General features: G+C 42.8%; 2 protein-coding genes across 2 annotated transcripts; both read right to left on the bottom strand.

Moving 5' to 3' along the window:
* Window positions 1–10,210: 10,210 nt before the first annotated feature.
* On the bottom strand, window positions 10,211–23,162 carry LOC112899337 (eukaryotic peptide chain release factor GTP-binding subunit ERF3A). Its single transcript, XM_025967770.1, has 17 exons — window positions 22,838–23,162; window positions 21,081–21,131; window positions 20,552–20,638; window positions 19,370–19,481; window positions 18,278–18,323; window positions 17,927–17,998; window positions 14,059–14,121; window positions 13,816–13,970; window positions 13,658–13,722; window positions 13,160–13,310; window positions 12,844–12,949; window positions 12,603–12,738; window positions 11,873–11,937; window positions 11,208–11,393; window positions 11,052–11,124; window positions 10,603–10,689; window positions 10,211–10,523 (listed from the first exon to the last, which is right to left on the bottom strand). Exons 1-16 carry the CDS (start codon window positions 22,980–22,982, stop codon window positions 10,628–10,630), a joined length of 1,575 nt encoding a protein of 524 aa, XP_025823555.1. The 5' UTR covers window positions 22,983–23,162; the 3' UTR covers window positions 10,211–10,523; window positions 10,603–10,627.
* Window positions 23,163–24,773: 1,611 nt separating this feature from the next.
* Window positions 24,774–25,328, bottom strand: LOC112900508. The gene has a single exon (XM_025969368.1). The coding sequence runs from the start codon at window positions 25,326–25,328 to the stop codon at window positions 24,774–24,776; it is 555 nt and encodes a 184-aa protein (XP_025825153.1).
* Between the last annotated feature and the right edge of the window lie 2,625 nt (window positions 25,329–27,953).

Below are 27,953 nucleotides of genomic sequence, written 5' to 3'. Positions count from 1 at the left end.
GTTTTGAGGATGGATTATGCATGCACGTACTATTCGACCTCGCAATCCAAACAATTGCCGAATATCTTCGGACTTACATGGTTAGTTTCGGTGGCATAATGCATATGTCTCTCACTAATATCAAGTTGATAAGTCCTATCCGTCTTAACCTCTTAATCATGGTTAGTGTATCTGCAAAAGACCACAATATATAACCAATGAACCTTTCATGCCAGCATGTCATGAAAGCATTCCCAATCATTACTGTTCATTATATAAACAACATCTGTACAATTACCGCCGTACAGACAACGTTAGCATACGTTATCGAAATAACGTATTCACGGGGGTATCGCAAAATACGGGGTATGAACAGCGATCGCCATACCCTGCGCCTAACCATATACTCCCAATATAACCAACCTAAGTTGATATATTGGCAGCATCTCAAGTAGGCCACTGCTTGAGAAACAGCGTTCGGTTCGCGTCACCGATGGGAAGGCTAACTCCCCAGTTAGCTGAGGATCCTTACCTTCTTACCTCATCGTCAAAGGTGTTGTTACAAAATGTAAAGTTGAATTGTGCATAAGTTTAAATTTTGACGGAAGAGTAATGCTGGTACTTAGAGTTATATACTATAGCCACCTCTAATTCCCTTGATAAACATTACCCTAGAGATTTACGTGCTAAGCATAATCCTTAACGAAACCAACGTAGTTTTACAAAATACTTTGTTGGTTCAATTTTATACTAAAAGACATTTTAAGGCTAATTATATTTCCAGGGTACACTTGTTAGCTTTGATACCAGCTGTGGCAGAACCAACCTGAATTACAACGGCTCAAGTACGCAAGTCCACTCTTAAGGGCTCCAACATACTTCAAACGGTGTAACCCCTTGGCCTGTCGGGTAACGTCCCGATAAACCACCGAATGCAGGATCAAACAAGGTACCTCGCACAAAGGCGAGTCCAGAGATACAATTGTCATCATATTTTACATCATAGGCATTTATATTACAAGAGTTTTCAAAAGTAATATCAGTTCCAAGGTGATAGGATTTATTACAAACCGGTTCAAGGTTTCAAGTTTACGGCAGCGGAATTTAAAATACGATAACTATCCACGTCGCCAGTATGGACATCATGCTAAGCCCTGGCATGACATCACTCGGTAGGATCAGTGTTGGCCGGGGACGGGTCCCATTCCACGGACCAACCATCGGGCAGAGCATAAGGCCATGGCACAGGCAGAGTAGAGTCCTCAGGGGGATTACCTGGAACAAAAGTTACAATGCAAGGTTGAGTATCCTAATACTCAGCAAGGCTTACCCGTTTCATAGTATACTTAGCCATGTAACTAGACTATGAAGGCTTTAAATGGTTCTGGATTTAGTTTTCAGCTGAAAAGCAACAAAGAATAGATCCTTACTTTCAAATTTTAGCTTTCAGGTTCTAGTTGATTACCCATTCTAGATAAGCAACTATAACTATTCAAGCGTGGTAGAATCTTTTAAACAAGCATCATCTTTGATAACCATAAGGTTGCTCTTGTTACTCTATGTGGCAAAGGGATCAAGCAGTCTCAATCTCCCCGAGAAACGGACGATTCTAAATCGAATTTCACAACCTTGCAAGGCAAACCTAACTCACACGCTTGGAACATCCAACGATTGTTCCGAAGCAACCATTTGCCTTTCATTCCGACTCGTGGATCAGATCCACCACAAGCGACTGCAGGACCATACGCACATCCAATGTGCAGGACGTACGTCTATAGTGCGCATGACCGTACTCCTGGTTGCCCTGCAACACGCATTCCCACACGTCGAAGCGAGTAACCGGAAAAACCAAATACGAGTGGTGGGAGTTATGTCCACTCCTCGGGCCGATTGGTTACTAGGCTTACCACTTACCATATTTCACGGCATGTGGCTAGTACTTTCAAATGCTTAATCACTGCTACCACACACTGCGACCTTAGCCAAATTCATCAACACAGACGGGGTATCATCTCAACCATAATACTTCACATAAATCCCGTCTGTCATCCTTATAGTGATTACAGGAATGTAAACATAGCAATTCCTATATCGCGCGAGTGACAGGAAATCACCCGACTTCTACCGGTCCTATTAGCATAGCAGCTATTCGGACTCAGGTTCTAGTATTCAGTACATCGGTTCCTAGGAATATGCAACTAGGGTTTTCAGACAACTTTTAAGAACTTAATGCACAAGTATATATATATAATTATAGATTGCAGTGTAAATAAAGTAGCGGGTTAATGTCCGGGGCTTGCCTTCGTTGGCGGGGCTAGGGGCAGAAGTGTCAAAGTTCTCCGAACTTTGGTTTGGAGCTTCAGTTAGATTTCCGACGACGTTCCCGGGGTCTTCAGAAATTTCTACTCCTGGTTCCGGGAGTAGTTCGTAGTCTCCGTCGGCGAGGGTAGTTGAGTCTATATGATATGCAAAGATGTAGTTTAAGAGATGCATATATTTTCATTTCACTTCATGATAAAGTTGCAATCCAATGAAAACAGAGCTTACTCATCAAATATATCATTTACTCTTCTACTGGGCAGTCATTTATCGAGTATAAACTAGCCTAGTTAGCTACATTAGACAACATGTTTCTTTTTTTACAAAACAGATTACCATAGCACGGGGGTTGAAACTTTTATTAACTACAGATAAAGCTATGTTTAAGCTACTGTAAACTTATCAAGATTTTATCTTCATAGAAATTATGCTACAAGAATAATTAACAACAGCACTAATGTATTAAGAGTTATTTATAACTATAGATATATACAAGATTTTGTCCTGGGTTTTTGTGAACACGTTGCACTACTCAAGAGCAACACCTAAAAATATTTTCATAATTTTTCATGAATAAAAACTAGCATAAATGAATTATCTTTGAAAACAAGCATAAATCCATAACATGGTGTATAGCCTACTATTAATCCTAATATTTTTACTATGGATTACACATGCAAAAAGGAAGTTAGGGTATAAATTTCAGATACAAACACTAATAGAAGCATCCTTAAAATAAAATCTAAGCATTCCATCAACATACAACAAAGGTACTCGAATTTTTAAGCAATTTAGCAGTAAAGAACTCGAAATGTTTACACAGAGCTACACATAGAACATACAACCTAAGTTCCAAAATTTAGCTACAGCACAACTATGGATTAAAAGATCTAATTAAAGCACCTATTTCCTATTATTTAACCTAGATCAAAATCCAGACATATTCAGTTTAAAACCCCTATATAAAAGTTGTCGAATTTAACTCAAGGATTCAAACCCAACTGGTTTGACATTTTTCTAAATTTTCTACATATTTTTGAAGTTCACAGCTTTGAATTGGGGGGGAGGGACTGGAATTTTACAAAAAGAACCCTAGAAAGTTTGAAATCAAAGCAATTGAGTCCTTGCTCATCGGGGAAGAAAGGGCAGGGGCATCGCCGGCCAAATCCCGACGAGGGGCGGCATCGGGGGTGGAGAGGGAGTGGCCCACGAGCATCAGGAGCTCAAGGCGCGTCCAGGGGTGGGCTTGGGAGGAAGATGGGGTGACCGGAGGTGAGTTTCCCACGGTGGCCGAGGCGGTGGCGGAGGGGAGCTCGTCGGCGGGAGGTTTCCCGGCGAGGAGGGCGGTCAAATCCTGGTTCAGCAGCTGCAACAAGAGGAGAGGAAGCTATTGGGGTAGTTGGATCAGTCGGAGAAGGGGCGGAAGGACGGGCTCGACGGAAACAGGAGCTCACCAGCGAGGGGGTAGCGACGGCGAAATGGTTCCGGCGGGAGTTCGGTCGCGAGAAGTGGTCGAGGAGTATCAATGAGGTGAGGGGAAGCTTTCCAGGGGGTTGTAGTGGTGCGGGGAGGCTTGGAGTGAGCTGCCCGCGGCGAGCAGGGGGTCGCCGGAGTGGAGGAAGGGGGAGGCAGTGGAGCTCGGGTCTCGGGGTGTTGTGCGGAAGAGTTAAAGCGGAGAATAGAGTGGTCACGAGCTGGAGAAGCTCGAGAGCAGGAGATTAGAGGTCCGGAGGGGGGGTGCTCGGCCCGTGCCACGGCGGCGGCGAGGTGTCGGCCGGGCGGCGTTCGGATCGGCGTGGCGCGCGCGGGAAAGGGCCAGCAGGGGAGCGGCAAGCGGCGGAAAGGTGTCGTGGCGACGCGTGGAGGTGAGGGGAAGCAGGAGGTGGTGCCGCAGCAGTTGCACAGCGGCGGCAGGGGGGTGTACTGCACCAGCGGCAGAGGAGGAAGAGGAGCAGCGGGTGCCAGAGGAAGAAGAAGAGAGGGAGGGGGTCCGAGGGGTCTCTGTGCAATTTTCCGCTGATCCAAAACCCTAACGAGAAAATGATCAAAATAGAAGTTATAGAGTTTTTCAAATCCTACAACATTGCTTTAGGGTTCAAGTTCAAAAACTCAAAGTATAAAGCTTTAATTTTAAACTTTGAACCAAATTCAACTTTAATAAGGTTTTGGTCCTTATCAAGGTAAATTCCTTATAATTTTGGACCTAATTGCAAGTTTTCCTGCAATGTCATGATGACTTGCATTCTTACACTTTGACCCTAAGTAAACTTTGAAAGTTACTTTTGTACTTCAAATATTTTGCATAAAAGGACTCATACTTTTGCAAAATTACACATAAGTCCTTATTTTCACATAAACACCCAAATTTCATATTTGAAATTTGACAATTCCTTTCCTAGTGTGGTACAAATTTGACACCTAGGGTGTCACACCCTTCCTATGTTTTTTATTTTACCTCCCATTCTTACCCATTTAACACTAAAGGGCCTAAATTTTTCATAATTACATAAATACCCTTTTTCCTTTGTACTTAAACTTGAACACACATACACAATATCAAACATATACACTTTATACTAAAATCCAGTGTGTTTATAATCCTAAATACCTGAATGTCACAAAAACCTAGGGATTTTATATTTTTATGCATAAAGGAAAATCACACAAACCTAATAGAATTGGTCTCACTATTTTTGAACATTTCTACAATTTTCTAGAATTAAAATAATTTTAAAAGCATTTAAACTAAATCTAAATTATTTTCCTACTCGAAAACACTTTCTCACTCACTCTCACCATAACCCCCTTTCTCCCTCGTTGACTGACTCGTGGGCCTGGTCCGCGGCACAATATACCCGTTGTTGACCGCGGGTACACGGCCGGGTTGCACGTGGCGAGGTCCCCGACGACCGGACCTGGCCGGCAAGCACCCCTAGGGGCTCGAGAACCTCCTGACATCCTCTGCTCCCCTTTCCCCTCACCGACAGCGATGAACGGTGGTGGCCCAAACTCCAGCGTGGAGTGGCCCACTGCGTTGCGCCGAACTATGGCGAGACCCACGCCAACAACTACACCCCAGGCTCCCCCATGACTCCTACAACCTACTTGAGCAGAAACCTAGGGTTGGAAATGGTGGGAGCTACACTCTCCGTTGTGGCAGCCATGGCGCGGCGGCGCTCAGTGGCGAGGACCACGTTCTAGCTTACCTAGAACCACTCCAGGCCAACAAACTGCAGCACAAGCACCACTGTCACACCCGATTTATAAAGAACATAAATCGAGCAATCATATATGCGCCAGGATCAAGTCACGCATATATACAACAGATCATCAAGATATCACAACACATGTCACGAATAAAAACGTATAAATTATAAAATGAATATATTTATTACAACTGAATCAAGAATCAGTTCAAGGAATGCGGAAGCGTAAAATGAATACATGACGAGCTGGGCGCCACAGGGACGTCGACTGGGAGACAAACGCCTAGAAGTCGTCGAAGCCGCTGACGTAGTCCTCCACGTTGCCGGGCACTGAGCAGCAGTCGAAGATATCCGAAATAGAACAGAAGAGTAGAGAGACAAGTGTGAGTACAAACTCGTACTCAACAAGTATAACACGAGCATGAGGCTCTAAGGTTAGCTGACTCAACTGCATTAGCTTTTAGTCTTGGCAAATTTTATTAAAGCTAATTACTACAAGTGGATGAATTACCATAAACCCAATTGCATAATAAATTAAGCAATATTAATTAAGAACTACTGAGAACCATCCAACCAAAACCACCCGGGGAAATCGCCCTCGTCAAAGGTTGATAACCCCACTAATCAGACGGAGGATCTGGGCCGCTCATGACTGTGAGCACAGCTGATATATCAGTTTTACACTCTCGAGAGGTTGCACAACTTTACCCACAAGTCGTGAGCTACGCTAGTGGTTCATCACACTTCCTTAGGTGAGATGGCTAGCAAGCACACTACGAGACCGTTACAAAGAATCACGTTGGTAAGGTATAACCGCTAAGGATTCTGGATCAGCGACGATGGGGCCCACCTCCGGGGGTACAAGACACACAGCACAGACCAAGCCGGAGGAGCAGGGACCATTGAAGCTTACCACCCCTCTTGCCCACGCAGGTAAGTTACTCCCGAACCAAAATGACCTAATTAGTAAGTCAAGACCGTCCCATACCAGTCTTGTGGTTGCGCGGTTGTCCCAGGTTGTCGCTCTATGAACCGGTCCTTATGGAGAGTGGCCAACCAAGCACTAAGCACCGTGCTGGCCCCCTAAACCATGTTTCTAACAAAAACACCTTTTAAGGACGCACAAACCACTCAAGCACACAGCACAGAGGGTCGGCTCCAGAATTAAGTTGCATAAGACCATTAATCAAATTAATTAAAAAGGACCAAGATTTGTTATAGCGCAGCAACCTAGCACAACTAACCAAAAATGCAACCCATAGGATATATATAAGGATATAAAAGTGGCTAGGAAGTCCTTATAGGTATACAGAATTAAATGCAGTATGAAATTGTATTTAAAAGTGATAGGAGGTTCATGTTATACTTGCCTTCCTCGTACTCTCCCGGCTGCTGCTCAAACTGCTCGGAAGACGGCTGCTCCTGGTACTGCTCCAAAGGCTCCGCGTCTACTCACGTTCGTCAAACATAGTCCACACATACACACATGCACAAACGATAGCAAAACATAAGAAAACAGTACAACATTACATGGAAACAGCACATGAAACTAGCCTAGAACTAATCTACGCGTTACAACGATCGCGTGGATATAAAGAACACCTAAAACGGAGCTAAAACGTGAAAACTACGCTTAAAACAGGATCCAGGGACCTATTTGTAAGAAAAACAGAGAAACCAGGGGCTTCTGGACAAAACTCGGGGACTAAAACGTAATTAAAGCCTAGACTCCGGGGCTAACTCACTAAAAACCCTTGACTGGACTGCGGGTTAGATTTCCAGAGAAGCCAGGGGCCTAAACGCATAAAACAGGACCTATCCGTAATTATTTTTGACTCACGGGTGGACGGCGGGTTGATTCCCCAAAAATGCAGGGACTCTTTAGCAAAAGGGGCGGCTGAAGCGGTAAGATCTGTTCTGGGCCCTCGGATCTTGATCGCGCGGCTGAGATTAGATTTACTAAACGAAGGGGTACGCGCGGATCTGGACGCTTGGATCTCGATCGGACGGCTCAAGGGAGATCTAGGGTTTACCTTCACGCGGTCCACAGGATCTAGATCGGGCGGCTGGGGTTTAATGCGGATCTGGATCTAATCCAGGTCGTTGCCTTGAGATCTAACGGCTCGGGGGAGGTACCGGTCTGGATCTAATCCAGACCGTAGGCCCAGATCGAACGGCTGAGAGGGGCTCCGGTCGGCGCCGGCGGCGGGGAGGCGCGGGGCGCGGCGGAGGCGGCGGAGGCTCGCCGGAGTTCCTGCAATCGAGCGCTTCCGGCCCTAATCCGGAACACAGCTAGCACGGAAAGGAAGAGGGAACGACGACGAACCCATCTAGGCGGTCAGCTTGGCGGATTGGAGCTCGAGGCGGTGCTCCCCGCGGCGGAGGCGGCTCGGGGCTACGGTGGTAAGGGGAAAACGCACGGGCAGAGGGGGAGAAGGGACAAGGACGGGCGTGGCGTGCTCCTTACCCCACCGGGATGGGCTCCCGAGGCTTGGACGACGGCGGCGGCCAACGAGGAGGCGGGACGGCGGCGACCCGGGGCGCGCGGCGGCGGCGAGCGCGACTGGCGGCTAGGGTTAGGCGTGCGGGGTGTGGCGGCGACGTGGGGAAACCCTAGGTGCAGGCGGCGGCTTTGTAAGGCGGCTGCGGTGCCCTGGCGAGCGGGCCCAGAGGAAGAAGCTCGCCGGAATCCTCGGAGGCCGTTGAGCGCCGGACGAAGCAGGGGAAAGAGAGAAGGAAGGGGAGGTGGAAGCTGACGGGTAGGGCCCCACGGTCAGAGAGAGAGAGGAGGTGGGGAGGGGAGCCAGCGCGCGGCTCGGGCTGAGAGGGAAGGGTGGGCCGGGGCGCGGCCCACGCGAGAGAAGGGGGGAAAGAAGTGGTGGAGTTCGGGCTGGGCCCATGCGGGAAGGAAGAGAGGGCCCGGGATGGAAAAGGGGGAAGAGGGGGAAAGGAGAGACTGGGCCGGGCTGGGAAGAGGATTGGGCTGCTTCTCTTTTATCCTTTCTTCTTTCCTTTTCTTTTTCTATACCCCACTAATTCAAACAATTCTACTTGAATTCAAATACAATTTGAATTCAAACCTATACACTCAACACAAACAAAAATAATGCACCAGCATGAATGCACAATCAAGTCGATCTTATAATTAATTTTATTTTCTCGCGTTATAAATTGCTTTAAATGCCACGAAAATTAAAGAAAAGTATGGAAAATTTATTTAAGCCCAAATAAATTCATTAAAATTAGGGAAAATTTACCTTAGGGTGTTACAACCACACACGCGCACAACACTGGACGCTACCCAAATTGCAAGAAAAACGGCTCTAGAACCTAGCTCAACGGCGACATGAGCGACCGCGCTCAGGTTGAAGATGGCTAGGTTCCAGTGGAAACAAGGGCTGAGGTGGCTTGGGAAGTTGAGGGATGGGTGGCTGCTCTTGTGCAACTCTGAGTGGAAGGAAACGGCTCGGGAGGACTTGACGATGATGAGAGCTCGTCGGAGATGAAGGGGAGGCCAGCGGGAAAGAAATGGTGGGAGAGGGTTGAATGGATGAGCTCGGGCGGTATTTGTTCAATCTTTTACCCCCCCCCCCCCCCCCCCGCCCCCCCTCATCCTCCACGTCCTGCTGGTAACTTGGCTATGGCTGCAGCGCTCACTGGCGCTTGGCACATTCACCTCTTATTTTCTTTGAACCCGAGACTTTGGCTTCAAATATCTCCAAATTCCACATGGTAACTTTGAAATAGTCCAATAGCAAAGTTGTAGAGGGGACATTCCTCCAAACTTTTATCTATGAACTTTCTCTCATTCTGCCTCAATTTGAAAGAAAATCACTTTGAACCTTGGGGTTTTTGTTGTTTATCAGAGTTTCTTTAGACTTTAGCTTTTCTATTCAAACCAGCCGACTTTGAATTCATATTCAAACACCTTGCCAAATGTTCCAGGTAAACAAATGACACATTTTGCATATCCTGAACACATAAAATCTTATTTTGTATTGGCTCCAAAGTCTTGAACCAAACAGCATTCCTTTCAACTTTTGAGCACTTAAAATATGTCCAGGACATTCTGCAACATTTTCAGACTTGGTTCCATTGCAAAGTACTCATCTTATATTGCCCTTTTCATATTGACCAAAAGTTAACTTATTTATCAAAATTTCAAATTGAAGGTTGTCCAACATGGCTAGGCAACCATCTTTATCATTTCATATCATTGATCAAATTCAAACTCTTTCTCTTTTAATTTGAATTTCAAACTTCAAATTTGATCTGTTTTTCTTTACTTTTGCTGTTTGACACTCTTCCTTCAATTTGCCGCTTCAACTTTTCAAATTTGGACAAACTTTACCAAGTTTGACCTCTCTTTTTTTCTCCTTTTCATATCTTTAACCCTAATTTCTTAGTGTTAATCCCTGCTCATTAAAAAGATAGGTTGTCACAATATTTAAAAAAAAGTTTGCGAGTAATTAATTATTCGCAGTATCTAGTTTGCCATCTCCACCATTCCGATTACAGCTCCAAGTAAATTTCATCTTCATTTGCAAGCCACTCATCGCTGAATTCTCCAGCTAAAATATATCCAGGCACCCCAACTTTGACTTCGCATATCCAACTTATTGTTGATCTTATCCAACTTATAAGTTGATCTTTACAAATACAAGGCGCGCATGCACATGGCATATTCGACTTATGGGTGTGTTCGGTTCATTGGACGGATACCACCACAATTTGATTTAACTTCACACGAAAACATGGTAGTCACAACATTTTAAGCACAGATACCATCACAATTTGACACTACAAAACAGAAGTTAGATATACCCATCCATACTGATTTTACAACCTTACATGTAACCAGAGATGTAAAATTATGCAACCCATCTAAATGTAGACTCTGCTAGGCCTAAATCATAGACGATTTTCAAGCCCGGCTGGGGGGAAAAAATCTATGCTCAACAACCAATTCCGCTTCTCCCAAAAAGGTATCTTAAGAGATCGCACTGCTTCATGGTTATCCTGTCAAGAAAGGTGATTTTATCCATTGTAAACCTCTTGAAAAGATAATCAAATGTAATTAACTTTTGTCATTGCTTACCATCCTGTTCAAAATTGGCTTAAGCTCAGAATGTTGGGCTGCCAGCAGGAGGAACTTCGACAACTTTGCCTACAGCTACTGTCTTTCCTGTAACCGTCAAGGTAAATGGGATTGTAAGTAATTTATTTAATAAACAGTTCTAATATATTGCATGGAAATCTGAGATGGGTGCAACAAAAGAAATTCATTACTCCCTCCGTTCATTAATATGACGTTTAGGACAAGCTAGCTTTTGAACTAGCTAGCTTGTGCTAAACGTCACATATTTGAGAATGGAGGTAGTACAAACTAATATTATTAAAGACAGGCAATGTTTATAATGAATCAAGTAAAATAAATATGGGTTCAAAAGAAAAGTAAAAGAACTGAATTTGCAGATGCTATCAAGAAGTGCAAACAATATGATAACATAGGGAACCAAAATACGCTTCCAAGCATGCATAGTTTACCTTCAGTTCGAAGTGTAAACCTTCCAAGCTGAGGAAAATCAGAGAATTTCTCTATGCATATCAAGTTATTCACCTAATTATGAAACGCATTAGAATCAGCAGAATCTGGGACAATCAGTTAAAATAAGAATGATATGCAGATGTCTACGAGGATACCTGAATGCAGCAAACAACAACAGCACCATTCTTCACGAAAAGAGGCTTCCTCTTTGGTTTCTTCCTCTTTGGATCTGCTTCTTTCTTTTTCTTCATGTCGATTTCCTCTATGAGCTCAACAATCTCACACTCCTCAACAACAGAATGGATATGCAATACAGCTTTGTAGCCCGCAGTGAAAATAGCCTAACACATTCACAAAACATCAGGGGACATAGAGCTTGGGCGATAAGAAACAATCTACATTTGGTAAAGAAAACATATCTTAGGTCATGTTTTGCATCATATCATCTATGGTGAATAGTTTCCAATACCGATATTTCAACAATAAAATTCAGACCTTGGGGGAGGCAGTAGGTCCAATCTTAGTAAAATTTTAGTTCTTACATTTTGCTTTGATATTTAACAATTTTTAACTTGCTGCAAGATCAGAAGAACAAAACTAGCTCAAATAGCAGCACGATACCAATCAGAATTTCCAGCTCATCCGGTAACTACCTAATGTAAAGTTAATGACATATTAAATGTAGTCATGCAAAGTCACAACAGGCAATGATATTTCATTTTGCATATCAGCAGATACATATACAAAATTATAGCACAACTGTAATTTATACAGTATCAGCTTGAAAGTTTAATAAAAAATTACATGAATCCATACTCACATTGTCAAGCAACTCTAGAATCTGCAACTGAGCGTTGAATTCAGTAACAGCACCAACCGGATTAGCTGCATGAACAGATATTAAATGAACATACGGCAAGAAAAGTTACAACATGATCCGAAGCTGAACACAAATCTTTGAACCGTCGCAGGTTGCGCATCATGCGAAACTCAATTATGAAGCAAAACAAATAACGTGACAACAAATAAGAAAAAGCCCTTAAACTCAAAAGCTAAAGTTTGGTCTGCCACAGGTGATTGGCTTACTGGATCACAGAATTATCCAGTATTGCCATTAGTGATATAAAAATAATAGTACAAGTTCATGCCCAGCCAACCCATTTGAGCCCTTCCATGAGAGCCATATGGAACTGAACTGATACTTAATCCTACATAATGTCTATAGCTGAACTGATACTTAATCCTACATAATGTCTATTCCCTCCATCCCAAAAAATAAGTCATCCTAGGAATTTTAGGACAAATTAATAAGAAGGTAAAATGACCATGTTTCCCCCTATTTATTACCCATATTTGGCACTAATTGATTCTTGCATGCACATGCACTTTCTAAATAAGGTAAGATGACTTGTTTTTTGGGACAAATTTTGAATCCTAGAATGACTTGTTTTTTGGGACGGAGGGAGTAGAGCTGAACTAATACTTAATCCTACATAATGTCTAGAGGTGCCCAGTTACTACACTATTTTTTATCCTGAACATATACTTACCAACACTTGAAAGTACAAAACCAGCCATTATATCCTCTTCTTCAATTCCTGACAACTTGACACGAACATTCTCAGCTGGTCCAGCACGACGCACTTTGCTCTCATCAAGGCTTATACCAATTACTTTCACATGGGACTAATACAGAAAAAATATCAAAAAACTTATTAGACATGAAGAGAATAAGAGAAAAGTATGCAGAGTGTGTTACAGCAGGAAATAAAAATATTGAGGAAAAGGTACCTTGTTTGGCATAACCAACAAACTGTCACCCTCTCTGATCGTGCCCGACTCCATTTTTCCCATTACAACAGTGCCCATATCTTTATATTTATCAATTATTGGCATCCTGCATTGAGCATACAATCAAGACAATAATTCAACTAGTTGTTATATCAACATATTTGCCATGAAAGGTGATTGGAACTAAAGGTGGATTGGAAGTAAATGGTTTTAGTAACATAATAATGTTAGAAATTAACCATCAGAGCTACAAACAGGTGACCCTGTCCAAGGCTTATGCACTTCTTGGAGTATAAAATAAGCATAACTATCTAACCTTACTGGACCTTTGGGGTCACGTAAAGGAACTTCGATGCGATCCAGAACTTCAAAAAGACATGGGCCATCCCACCAATTACAAATGCTTTTATCCATCCTGGTCTTCATATTGCTTCCCAAAAGACCAGATATTGGCAAGAATTGGACATCTGAAAACAAATCCAATGACAGTTAGAAACAACGTAGGCATATATTGCTGTACCTATAATTAGCTGTTATAATGGAGCAAAGCAATTAACAAGATAATAAAGTTGATACAGGCTATGAGTCTATGATCAGTGTGATCACAGTGCAATTAGCCTTAGTTGTTTGAACATGAATCTGAAGAGATATCAATTGAGGAAAAATAAATATTGAAGGGACAATTTTCAAGGATGAACACCACAAAATTTCACTTGGTATAAATAACTAGGAATATTATAAATTTCAAGCTTAAAGATGAGCGCCTCTCAATAATTTAGGATTGAAGACAAATAATAAGTGGGATAATACGTACCTTTCTTAACATTGTACCCTGAAGATTTGAGGAAAGGAACCATTTTTGCTTCAATCTCATCATATCTGAAACAGGTATCAATCAATTTTGACCATTTACCTCGCGTTGTACAAGGTACAACATTAAAGGAAAAGGATAACATGTTTTATCAAGCTTACCTTTCCTTGGACCATTTAACAGTAGGGTCATCCATCTTATTTATTACAACTACCAGCTTAGCAACACCTAAAGTTTTTGCAAGTAGTACATGCTCACGGGTCTGTCCTCCTTTTTCATAACCAGTTTCAAATTCACCTTTTCGAGCAGAAATAACCTAAATAGGGAATGACAGGTTCACAATAAAATAAATTCAGAAGATAAAAGAAAGTTCAACAAACAATGTCAGGGAGTCCAATGGTTACCAGAACACCAATGTCAGCTTGAGAAGCACCACTTATCATATTTGGAACATAACTTTTGTGACCCTGCAAACCCAAATTATACGATTAAACAAGGATAAAGGAAACAAGCATTCAGCTCAATCAACAAATTAAATAAATGGCACATGGAGAAACATCAGCAGCTACGGCCATCAATCAAGAATTCAATACATGTGCAAAGATATTTGATGAACAAAGTAAAAGGCAAACAACAACAAAAAAACATATCGAATGAGTATAGATTAAAGCAAAATAAGGAATGAATCTATTAAAAAATATAAGGTATTACTCAGAGTGATGATGATCCCTGGACTGATCAACGGCACTAATTTAGAAAAGTTGGGAAAAAAAGAAAAGATATTATAACACATTTCCAAAAGTATACCAAAAGTCCAAAATTACTTAGGCTGATTGTTAGACATGTGAAATCAATTGTTTCTCAGAATTATCTTATGTCAAAGTACGCCCAAAATGATGACACAGGCTTCTTGTATGAATTCAAGCCCACTAAACTGAGAAATCAATCCTAATTTAACAAGGTAATGACTCTGTTACAGCCGGCCGTATTTTTATCCACTCGCGCGGCCACCTCCCATCACTGTTCCTGCATCAAACAGCGCACACACTTTTTATTCCTCTCCTCCTATGTACCTACTAGCCCCACATTTTCAGAAAGGGGGCAGACTGCGTGCCTGTTCATTCCTCTCCTCCCTCTCTCTAGGGTTTCTCTCTCTTATCTCGCATCCACCGGCGATTCTCGCATCCACCGCGTGCATCCAGAGTAGGGCCCGCAGGGGAGGTTCTGGAGCGGGGCGCGGCGGCGAGTAACGGCGGGCTGCTGTACCACGAGGTGCAGGAGGGTAAGCTCTGCGCCATGCACTGCATCAACACCGCCCTGCAGGGGCCCTTCTTCTCCGAGTTCGACCTCGCCGCGCTCGCCTGCGACCTCGAACAGCAGGAGTGCCTCGTCATGCTTGAGGGCTACCAGAGCCCCAGCATGTGCAACGCTCCCTCGGAGGCGATTTCAGCATCCAAGTCAGTCCAGGCCTTCCAAGCTCCTTGTAGATTTAATCCGTTTATGTTTTGTGGGCTGGGTTGGTTCGACTGATTCGTAGATTGCAGCTTGTTCAGTGGGCTTAGTTGCAACTTGTTTCTCTGTTAAGATCACTTAGAATTTAGGGGAGTTTTGCTTGAGCATTTGCTGTTTGGATCCTTTCAATTGATTTTTAGTAGGTGATTCTAGGTTAAAAGTGCCGGTGTATACGTTAATAAGATGGAGACTGGAAGGGTCTAGTTTAGGATGAAAAGAAAATTGTCAAGATAGTGCATTATCCCAGTCATTCGAAGGAATGCTTATTGTTGAAATCAGGTGATTGCCAATGTTGGTGCCATGTGAGGTCTGCACGTGCTAGTTATAGGCTTAGTCCTTGAATATATGATGATTAATCATGCTTTGTTGGATGCGAAATGGGACCAAGGTACTATCAGTACTTCATGTCTTCAACTATCAAAGAACTGAATTGAAATTTGCATGATTCTCCGCAGGCGATTTGATATGGGATTTTACTTGTTTGCATAACTAGAAAAGTATAGATGTAATTGTTTCTTGCGAAGTTACAGATCACACTTTTTGCATTTGATGATTTGAATAATCAACTAGGAACAAAGAAGTAGTGAGACCTTGTGTCAACTTTTAAAATCTAGGGGCATTTGTTTCCTGGGCTGACGACAAGAGTATATTTTCAATTTTATGCATCATTTATCAATACAATCACATCTCTTTTCAGGTTTGGTTTCCTCTTTCTACCTTTTTTGATGATAGATGATTCCTTTTATTTCTTCTACATTTTGGGATCAATGCAATACTGAAATACTCACAGCCCTGTTTGTAGGGAGTTTGTATCATGTATAAGAGCAATAGAAATGTGTCTCAGCCAACCTATGCACAAGGAAGAACAGCTTGGTAGTCAGTGTCATTTACCCCTCTCGGATTTATTTGTAGGCAAGTTTTGCTAAATCATCAAGCAATTTATGCATTTTAGTTTAGCATATTTGCATTTTGATTCAACCATTTTCCTATATTCCTACATATCATTTTTTGGATTTCATATATCCAACTTATGCTCAACCAACAAGCAAATTAATCATATTAGCTAAGCATTTTTGTGCCCTGGATTTTAGTATTTATCGCATATTGTGACAATTTGCACCATTTGTTTCTACTGATCACTTCGAGCAATTCATGTGTAGACCACCTATGCTAAATGAACAGGCAAATTATTCATTTCAGTTTGGCATTTGTTTTTGTTCTGGTTGGATACTGCCTAGTGAAAAACATGTCATGTATATATGTTTTCTTGTCACAGGGCTTGCACCAATGCATATTAAAATGGTAGCATCCTTGTGTTTGCAGGTGAATCAAAAGAAATGCAGATTATCTAAGCTAGACAAATCCATTCCAAGATACAAAGGATAGAGGTCCCAAGTGAATTATATTTCATGATTATACCTTAAAGATTGTTTTATGGTGATTATACCTTAAAGATTAGTGCATGGAGTTACTGTAATGGCTAACTTTAAGATTAGCCGACAGGAGCGACAACATGTCATGAACAGAAAGGTTGAAAGAGCATACAGAAAACTCAAGGTAGTTGAGATTGCCTTTTCCTAAATCACAGCTGCTCGCGCACTGAATTTTTGCGGCGCGGGGGGGGGGGGGGGGGGGGTGTTGCCTATAGATGTTCCTCTGTTTTCATCCCAACCTTTTTTTTCTGCGTGTGTAGATGGCTTCATCTGGTTGCTTAATTTTGGTGTAACTAGCCCAATATTCCAAAACAATATAGTTTAGTAGGCAATAATATGGTTCTGATTATACAATTTTATAGTTATGGCTAGGCAAAACAATGTACTTTGTTAGGCAAAATTATGGTTCCCAGCTAGGCGATAATATGGGAGGGAATTATTATGGTTCTGGATTATACAAATCAATATACTTCATTAGGCAACAAACTACTTGGAATGGACATCTGTAATGCTTAATTGGTATCATTAAAATGCATACTAAATATTAATCTAAATGCTTATGGCATGCACCAAGACCTTTTTCTTGCATGCTATATGCTAACTTATTTGCTTCTCTTTTTTCTCATTGTTGGCAGGTCATGAAAGAAGATCATCAGTTATGCAAGTATGAAGATAACATACATTTGTGATTATATGCGGGTAGATCTTTTTTTACTGAGATGCAAACACAGTACCATGAGTCATGAATGTTCAGTTTTTGCTTGTGATGTAGTTTTAGATTCAAGGAGGGGGAGGCAAATGTGTTTGTGTAAATAGTCGATTATAAACCAAATTGCTAGATTTACAACCATTTGCAGTTCTAAATCATGTGTTGTATACCTAAACATATGTACACTCTGAATAAAATTGCATGTTATGTCCATGCTGTTTTTTCTGATTCTAGATCCTCCCATGACGGTGCTTTTTGGGCTGTAGTGTTATTTTTTTAAAAAAAAGAAAGCGGATAAAAAAGGATGATCCCAGTTGCCAAAAAGGGACAGGCCGTACCGCTGGCCTAACTTACGACCGGCCGTACGTTAGCCAGGTTGACTCCCGAACTAAAAAAAGATGGCTTTAAAAGCAAGCTATCAGATTTTCTGGTTGCTTCAGCCATTAAACATAATTACCCAAATATGAAACATAAACAATAAACAGTTCAAATAAGAGGTTCAGGCATCAGGATTAACTTTGTGGGCTGAAACAGATAAGAATAATGAGCGCTACCATCCCAGTACACGGAGTATGGACTCTATAAACAGTAAATGTAATGTAGTAAGAAAACAAATACCGGTGCATCTAAAATAGTGAATCTTGTGTGTTCCGTCTCGAAGTGGGCTCTGCCGACTTCAACAGTCTTTCCCTGAACACACGAAAAAAATATACAACTCATAAGTGTAAAAAGACGCTTAAAAGAGAACCACCTTGTCATGAGATTTTATCTGCACTCAGAATACAATACTATGTTGCTATTTACTAAAATTTGGAGAGCTGATCAGGTTACTTCAAACAACTTAGATAATAAGATAAATCATAAATAACAAAGAGCTCAAATTTCAACATCACAGAAAAATAGAGATCAACACCAAACACAGAAATTATCAGCCTGTTACAATCAGATATGACATATGAGAGATCGTACCTTAACCCGTTCTTCCTCATTTGTGTCCATAATGTAAGCCATGTACCTGTAAGTATATTTAGATTAAAAATAAAAAAAGAAACAGCATGTGCGGGATGCAACACTAAATATTTTTGCGACAGACAAATAAAGAAGACATAAGTTAGACAGGATTCTTTGCAATAAGGCTTTCCAAATAAAAGTAGAAGACAAAAGTGGATTAGTTCATTTAGTCGTAAAGCAAAATTCAGGTTTCTCAGTATATCAGCAAATGGAAATATGCAATACTTCAAATTTCAGAAAAGAGAAAAAGAACCGTACGAATTTTAAACAAACCCACAATCCTGAATTAAGTTTACCAATAACTGGGTTCCCTAACATCATTCTATTATCAGTTATTTGCTTATGGTTGGAGAAGAATATGGTAGCCTACATGGGGCCTACAAACAGTTAGCAGCTATTGCTGCATTCGAGGTTTCATGTAACAGAAATTATATAGCATCACAAAGCATGTTCCTGTATCTTTTCCCAAGCGAAAGGAAAATACGATAATCATAAACCACAATCCTTACTCTACTATAAACTTACCAGAACTACACAATACTATTTACTCTCCCTGTTTGAAATTATTACAAGGCTTATGACAATCCTTACATCGTTTTTATCCCCAGTAAAAAAGTTCTAATATATAAATGTTTTCTCCTTGATGGGTCAAATAAGAATGTTTTACATGTTTCAAAAAGTAAATAGTCACGTTTCTATCTTAAGCAAGAATCAAATGACAGGGTTATTGACAAATTTGAGGCTGCGATATACTAAACCTATTTTCTTACTGTCGATATGACGAATTAAAATAAAACACTCCTTGAAAGATATTAGCAACATATGAAGCACTCATTACACGAAAGTACTTGCAATACAACAGATACAGTCATTACATGAAAGTGCTTGCAAAACAACAAAAGCAGATACCAAACAGGCATCAATTTTGTCAGTAATATAAGCAGTTATATCTCCCTAGTTCAAAATGTCGCATGATTAAACTCAAATACTCAATTTGTAAATAAGGACATGCACATCAAAACCTATTTGCAACACAAATGAACTACTCACCAGCTTTCTCGACTTTTATCCTTTGCTTCCTTCTCATATTTCTGGATGGTCCTATCATCAACTTGACCACTCAAAAACAATATCTGTCCTCCAGCAGTTGATTTCCCCGCATCTGGATCCAAGAAACAATAAAATTGAGACTACAAAAATTCTTTATGACAATTAAAACACAGAAGCCGTTATGAAATAAATAGCTCACAACTAGTACTATTCACTAAATATGCCAGCCAAGAACCATAAGCAGATGACATGAAAATTTAATTGAAGATAGAAGATATATGCTTTGGAACTAAAGGCTAGATATTGCTAAGCAGATATATTAACCACTGACAAGCAAGTCTAAAAAAATCCTGAGTCAACTTGCTGGTACATATCTGGCAGACTCCCACAAGAAAAATTTTCTGATGGTCGAGAAAGAGATGCAAAAGCTTTTGTCTTGAAGCATCTAAGACTGAGGGAAGAAGGGAAGGGAATATGAGCTAGCATAGAGGAAGCCCCAGCAGGAATGAGAAATACGAGCCATGGGGCAATTGGTATGTTGCCACTGATGGCTACAGTGTAGTTGCTGTAAATACAACATTTTACTTACAACCCTTACCACTGTATAGCTCAAAACGTTTAGGCCATAGGAGAGATTAGATAAGATCAGGGTTCTTCGGCTGTGTTGTAGTGGAGCCTGCCTCAACTTATTCAGTTTATAAAGCAATCTATTAAGATCCCCTAATCTTATGAGCTTGCCAAATCAGATGCCCGAAACTTGTCAAGCTGAGATCAACTACTATAACAGAATTAACATCTAAATGCCAAAACAAGTATATATGATGCATTCATTGTCTAAAACAATGTAAAGTACTGCAATAGCTCGCAATGTGAATCGGTTAATTAATCAATCCTTCCTTGCATGGTGTGCCAGTGGAGGGCAAACATCTGCTAAGCATCATCTACAGAAAGAACCTGACACCTGGTTCCATGACTCTTAACCATTACTGTATTTACATCCAACCAAGAACTTTTAAAGGATAGCAAAATTCTAATCGAGATCTGTTAGCCCCAACACACAATCCTATATCAGCAGTCAAAATCAAACTCAGCACACATCAATCAAGAAATTATTCTTCACACAATCCGGATAACACTGAAACAATGTTGAAAGAAAGCATGCAGTAAGAAAACTGAACTTACCAACATGACCAATGAAAACCACATTCAAGTGCCGTTTCGTTTCCTCTACCTCATCTTCAACCTCATGAGCATCTTCTTGTGCAGTAACTGCAGTGATAGAAAAGTCAGGTTGCATAAGAGTTTGCACTCACAATTAACTACAGTCCAATTATTTTGAAACCGTCACAGCAACATGAAGAAATAGTTGGTAACACTTTTAGTAAGACTATATACGATACAGGAAACCTTGGATCAAGTCAACAGCCTCCCAGGAAAGTGGCCTTAGGTTGAATGAATGAAGGCATAATAAATCATTTCACAATGATAAGAATCAGTTGTTATTGGAAGTACGTTAAATGATCAGAATTAAGAATCAGCTATTTGCCAGTTAAAAGTCCTATTATTTATGGAGAAAATCAGGTTGCAAATTTACCAAAATTTGCATGAATCCAAGGGCAAGGCACAAAATTTGCAAAGAAACTAAGAAAGTTTTCATTTGAGGTTTCAACAACAGTGCAGGGCTCAAAAGAGAAACAAGCTCAATACATACCATTAGCCTTAAGCTCCAAAGACTGAAGTGATGACTCAATTTCCTTGACACCTGAAAGTACATGGACATGTTAGCACATAGCAAATTATTTCCACCATGCATATAAGAATATCATCTTCCAACGCAAGGAGAACTATAAAGATGGAAAGATTCTAAGAGATTTCCAGAAAGTCATCATCCATTAATTAAGACAAAAGATATTTCTGCCATTTCTCGATAACAATAATCCACGACCACAGGGATGAAATATTACCTAGTTAGACTTGACATAATAAATAGAACTGAACTTTTGGAATTAGCTAGTGCGATTGACAGCTCATAAAATAAGCTTGATAGTCCAAGCCATAACAAGAAGGCGCTCAGTGTGACATAGGCTACATTGTTGGACTCATGGAAACTAGTGCCATCGCTTATAACTTTAGGCTAAAGAATTACTGTCAGCCAGTGGGTACGTCATATTGGACATTGAGCTGGACTAACGGGGTCAGACTTCTTTCCATATTAATCAGAGCATAGATAAAGGCCCTACTGTTAATAGAAGATGAAAGAGTTCAGAAAAAGTGGTTACCACACATGATTTGTGGGCCCAGTGTATAAGAGAGCGGCTTAGGTTGCTTGACTAGGTGCTAAACAGAACCCGACAACCACACCTTTTGACATAATTGGCAGGTCAGGAGCCAGCAATTTCTGGGCAGGTTAGACAGGCACTGGGCACTATTTGATGGGCTGGGACAGTTAAGTGGGTGGTCAGCAATGCGCCACGGGAAGGGGGGCACGACATGCCATTAGAGAAATACCACATGAGCTCTGGCTGAGCGGCAATAGGAGGGTAACATTGGCAATGTGGGGGGAGGAACCTGTGAGCAGTGGCGGGGAAGAAGCATATCCAGACATGGAACACGTGCATGGCACTGCCGTCTCAATCGCTGGACTCTAGGTGTGGCTTCACGAGGGTGAGAGATACTAGGGTTTGAGAGGTGAATGTGGCACAGCTTACATGAACCACAAGGACCACAAAACGATGAAGGGATATTATGTATCAAATGGAAAAAATCGGAACTTGCTATAGTGAAAAACATCACTCCCAAGGAATTTTTCCTATGCACGCAAATCATCTTTGTTCTAAAAGGTTACCACCTAGCATGCCTAGGAGCTAGGCGCCACTGCCACCCTCCCATTGCTTAATTGCCATGTAACATGCCATCCCTCCACCTACCCCCATTTGGAAACTGGACATGCATGGCTTAATGATCAAGCACGCGGCAATAACAAAAGATCAGCCAAAGTAGACTTTTTCAGGAGCGGTTCACAGAATCACAAAAATGACAAAGCAAACAGAAGAACAATCAGCTATGCAGCACTGCACACAAGGCCTTAACATCATTGGATGGCCATCATCTAGAGGGACACAGAACCACAAAACCGATGGATACTGTAAGAATCAAGATGGGCACCCAACCATAGGAGCTCCCGTGAACTAGGTAAGATCCAGAAGCTGAATTTCGCCTTAAACAAATTATAAACCCAATCGAACTAGCAGAGATCGCCGCCACAACCTAATCGTCATCGTCCTCACCCGTTTCCCGCGGCAGCAACCTACATAAACAAGTCCCTAATCCTAAGAAACAATACCACTGCTTAATCTAGCGCGTCAGCACCACAGATCGGCGCCTGCGCTGCTTAGATCTAAGCGAACAAGCCGTGTAATAGCACGAGCGAAAGAGAGATTCAGAGATGGATAGGGTAGAGAGGGCAACCTTCAGCCGCGGGCTCGGGCGGGGCATTAGCGGCGGAGTCCACGGGCATGGGCTCCGCATCTTCGCGCGCCCAATCGTCGACGGTGGCGTCCTCGGGCGGAAGAACGGCGTGCGGCGGGGCCTCGGCATGCGCGTCGTGCTCCATCCCGCGAGGCGAGGGTCGACGGGAGCACGCGGTGGCGGCGGTGGAGGGATGCTGCGGCGCTGGGCGCCGGCGTCTAGGGTTTTATGTGTGCGGTGGATTTGGATTTTTCGGCAAGCGAGAGTGGGCGATGGGCGATGGCTGATGGGGTGCCGCAGCTGCCGTCTGCGCCGCGTGCTGTGCGGCCTGCGTGCTTTAGCCGCAAGTTTCCTCGGCGCCGCACTGGGTTCCGGACAGGACTTGGCGTCCACTACTGGGCGCTTGTGAGTCGTGATCCGTTTGATATATCACACGGGTTAAAATAAGATCCTATTTGATTTGATTATTTAGGGATTAAAAATAAATTCCAACAAGCACTAAAAATAATTTCCACCCTATTTAGTTTTAGGAACTTAAGTCATTAAATATAATGGTGCAACAATTTTACCTCTTGTTCCCTGCCACCGCCCATTCCCGCCATCTCCCTCCCGCCGATGCACTCTCTCCCTCCCTTGCCTTGCCCCGCCGCTGCCGTCTCTTTCTACCTTGCCTTCTACCTTACTGTGCCGCGCTGCTCGCGGGCTAAAAGAAGGAAAAAAAATTATTCATTTATTTCAAGGACAAAATAGTGTTCATCGAATACACAAATCTTGTTATTACAAATAGGAAACCTACTATCTATTGAACAAACCATCGGCTATCCAATCCCGAAACGCGTTTATATTTTGATCTTCGTCCCGTGTCTTGTAATAGCTGGATTTGCTTGAGACGGTGATGGTTCGGACATTGGTACATAGTTTTCATCACGGTCGCACATATCAAAGTCCTAATCGGCCATAGCACTCTGCCTAATAAAATTATGAAGTACCATGCATGCCATAATTATTTGGCTTTGCTTTGCCATCGGATAACTTGGTAAGTGCATCAGAATCCGCCATTTCATCTTCAAAACTCTGAATGACCTTTCGATGACATTTCGAAGCGACGAATGTACATAATTGAACAGCTCCTTTTTTACCTCTTGGCAGTGGTCCTTGTCGAAACTCCGGGAGATGATACTTTGTGCCCTTGTAAGGTGCAAGATAACCTAGTCGATTAGGGTACCCCGAGTCCACGAGATAAAACTTTCCTGCAGACATTAGGCTTTCTTAGATATATACAAAGGATTGAAAAATTATGAAACAAGGGTCAGGCCATTACCTTGTGGAGGATATGGGAACTTGTCTCCATACTTTGTAATTGCATTCTTGAAAAACCTCATATCATGAACGGATCCAGGCCATCCCGCAACGATAAAAGTGAAGCTCATATCAAAGTCATGTACCGCCATCACGTTCTGAGAGGTGTACCCCTTCCTTCCCGTATGCTGTATAACTTTGTTTGTTGGTACTACAATCTTTATATGTGTTCCATCTATTGCTCCAATACAATTGTCAAAGTATGGAGAGAACCACGGGAACTGTAACCTCTGATAGCAGTACTAAATTCAGGGTCTAATGGCCTAATGATTTCAGTTGTTAGCTTGCTAACACTATGAATAACCTTTTCAAACTTCCTACTGCATGTCTCGGTTGACCCAACAAAATGATCTTCAGCTTGTCTCATACTCTGAGGAGCACCAACAATCCATAAAAATAGACCTAAGGCCTCTAATGATGACATCCTACTTGTGGACTTCAATCCATATGACTCGACAAGCACATTGTGAAGTTTATCAAATACATCCCTATTCATCCTAAACATGTTGTAGCAAGAGGTACTATTCCCCAATGTCCTAATGATCCAATCATAACCAGATTATGTTGGTGTTGTCGGTCAAAACCCAGTTGGTACCCTATAAGGGGCTTTGTCCATGTAGGTGTCAAAGTAGTGCATACCAAGCATTCTCCAAGTGCATTTGCCGTCGTCCGGGGAGACGGCCGCCATGGCCTCGTAGAGCCTCTCGGCACAATGCACCGACCCCTTGATGTCCGCCTTAACGGAGATGACCCCGGAAGGCCCCGGGATCTTCAGGGTGCTGTATGCATAATGCACAGCTGCCATAAACTTGGCGAGCGCCGGGCGCCTGAGGATGGCGTTGTAGAGGAGGTCGAAGTGCGCCATGTCGAAGACAATGTTCTCGGTGCGAAAGTTGTCCCATTCCCCGAACGTGACGGGTAACTCGACCTGCCCTAGGGAAATCGTCTTCCCATCAGTAACACCATAGAAAGGCATTGATGGGAGCAGCTTGCGTTCCCCGATCTGCATCTTGTGGAACATCTCCGGGGAGAGGAGGTTCAGACCCGCTCCCCCGTTAACGAGGACTCTTCCCACCCCGAGGTTGCAGATCGTGGGAGTCACAACCACGGGGAGGGTGCCGACCCCTGCCATGTTGTTCGGGTGGTCATTCCGGTCAAAGTTAATCGGTGTACCCGACCATTTTAGAAGTTGGGAGCTCACTAGCGCACGGGAGGCAGCGCAGACCTCCCTCCAGAGGAGCTTAGCTCTCCTCCGGGATGGAGGAGCGCTTGCTCCGCTGAAGACAGTGGCCATGGCATGTTGTGGCTCCTGAAAGCCTAGGCCCGCGCCGCCAGGGGCGTCTCCGTCGCCGTCACCATGGTGGAAATGCTCCTTCTGGTGGTTCTCCGCGAGGCTCTTAACCAGTTGGCACTCGGTGAGGTCGTGCTGGTCGGTCCTGTGGATCTCACACCAATTGCCGGCTCCCTGCTTCGCTGAGGCTTGCTTTTGGGAGCCCCCCCCCTGTGGGTTTTCTCCCCTAGGTGGCTTGTTGCGGCCTTCTGTCGCTAGGGCGGGACAGCCTTCTGCTTGTTCTTCTTATTGCTGGGCCTGTTGCACTTCGGGGAGGCGGGCTCCTCGTGTGTGGTGCGCCGTTCGGTGCAGCTCTGAGCCTCCGCTTCCTGGTGCACTTTTCCACCAGGGCGAACAGCTCGCAATGTTCGCCTAAACGGCCGAGGCCGTTTAAACGGCTGAAAAAACGGAAACGAGGCCTCCCCATTTTGTTTTGGGAATAAACGGTGCTCACACTTGCTGATATCGTGTGCGCTACTGGTTACTTGCTGATATCGTGTCGTTGCTGATCTTCATTGTTTCTTTCTTGCTCCACTTGTTGACACTATTGTTATAAGGATACGAGTAGACCAGCAACTAAGGACAAGCAATTCGGATATTTATTCAGCATTGCTATCTGTTATTAAATTGTGTTCCACTCGCATACTTGGCCTTTCTATAGCTCCACATACTACTTCTGGATAACACAGGTTTTTGACCCTTGCAATTGTGGCCTACATCTCCCAGGTATCCTTTGTTTTGTTGGTAAGAACGTTGTAAGAGCTTGGTAAGGTGTTTACTTTTTGCTGTGTTGATTGAGAGGCACCACTACCCCTTCATAGTAGTGAAAGGACCAACACTAGGCCTAGAAGGGGGGGTGAATAGGCCTTGTTCAAATTTTTCCTGAAAATCTTGGCAGAAAAACATTAGCGGCCGGATGATCTGGCTCAAGGTCGGATCTTCCGGGTTCCGGATGATTCGGCCCAGGGTCGGATCATCCGGGCAGCGGATGATCCGCCCTAAGGTCGAATCTTCCAGCCGGGAGAAAATAATCAACAACTAAATTTAAAATATACTTAACTTTTGACGATTCCCTTTCAATACAAAGTTGGTAAAAGGTATTGCAAAACCTATGCAGGAATCCAATATACGAGATCTACACCTATCTAGTAGATCGGGTCGAAACAAGCTCAAGAACGATATGAACAACAATAAGTAAATGGAGACACAAGATTTAATCCGAAGTTCACTCCACAAATGAGCTACGTATCCATTGAGATGCTCACAAAGAGCCGGGCTATCACTAGCCCCAAGTCTCTCACAATCAACCACAAAGGAGGATTCTTACTATTGATCTCACAAAGAGAGGGGTAATACAAACTTCCGGGAGCTCAAACCACAAAGGAATGGGTGCGTACCGGCACCTCTAACCGTCTAGGAGCTGGGCTCCAAGAGTAACAAACGCAAATCGACGAATCAAAGGATGCTTCAAGTACTTCTTGAGATGAACAAGTGAAAGCCCACGAAGTGCTCTCTTCCCACACCCCAAATCTCACTCCCTCTCAATCCCTCGGTGAATCCTTGCAAGAATCAAGCTCTTGGATGGAGGGGAGGGTTGAAATGAATGTTGTGGAGGTGTGTTAGGTCGTGGGAAGCAGCAGCAGTGAATGAGGGAGGTGAAAGGGTATAAATACCCCACCCACCTCAAGTGACCGTTATGTGTATTTCTGAGGGGTACCGGATCATCCGGTGTTAGTCCGGATCATCTGAGCAAGCAACAGAATAGGTCAAAATACACTACGCAACTCCCATGGCCGGATCATCCGGCCTAGGGTCGGATCATCCGACCCAGCACTCATTTAAGCATAAAAAGCTCTCCAAAATTCCTAGGGCCGGATCATCCGGCCATGGGGTCGGATCATCCGACAGGCGACAGAAGGTTTCAGGCTTAAAGGCCGGATCATCCGACCCAGATGAATTTAGAAGGTAGATTTTCTCAAGAAAGAATTTCATCTCAAACTGAAGCACTTTAACAACCTAGATCAATCGACAGCACCCCCCTTTATAGTATGGTGGTCCTATACTCAAATTCAAAACGAAATCTGAATTAAATCACCAGTGAACTCCACCACCATACATATTTGAATTGGGAACCTTCTTTTCATCTTCTTCTCAATTCTTTCATTTTATTCCTGCACACAACTTCATCAAAGCATCATATCCCAGATTGTGATTGTCAAGAATCACCAAAATTAATTAGGGGCCTAGATGCACTTTCAATCTCCCCCTTTTTGGTGATTGATGATAATACCAATTTGGGCTCGCAAGGGAGGAATAAAATTCATGAATTGTAAACGACAAAATGGAAGAGCTCCCCCTAAATATGTGCATGAACAACTCAAAGTGGTCTCAAATACTAATGCACATATTTAGGTGAACTCCCCCTAA

This window comes from Panicum hallii, chromosome 7 (genome assembly GCF_002211085.1).
Source record: "Panicum hallii strain FIL2 chromosome 7, PHallii_v3.1, whole genome shotgun sequence".
Classification (NCBI taxonomy): Eukaryota; Viridiplantae; Streptophyta; class Magnoliopsida; order Poales; family Poaceae; genus Panicum; species Panicum hallii.
The sequence above is the reverse complement of the archived record's forward strand: the minus strand, read 5'-3'. Positions and strand labels throughout refer to the sequence as shown.

Coding starts and splice junctions, on each gene's coding strand:
- LOC112899337 (XM_025967770.1), bottom strand. CDS start 22,982: ATGGAGCACGACGCGCATGCCGAGGCCCCGCCGCACGCCGTTCTTCCG. Junction 17,999..18,277: donor ATGAGGAAGAACGGGTTAAG/GTACGATCTCTC, acceptor TCGTGTGTTCAG/GGAAAGACTGTTGAAGTCGG. Junction 12,950..13,159: donor GACCCCAAAGGTCCAGTAAG/GTTAGATAGTTA, acceptor TGCTCAATGCAG/GATGCCAATAATTGATAAAT.
- LOC112900508 (XM_025969368.1), bottom strand. CDS start 25,328: ATGGCAGGGGTCGGCACCCTCCCCGTGGTTGTGACTCCCACGATCTGC.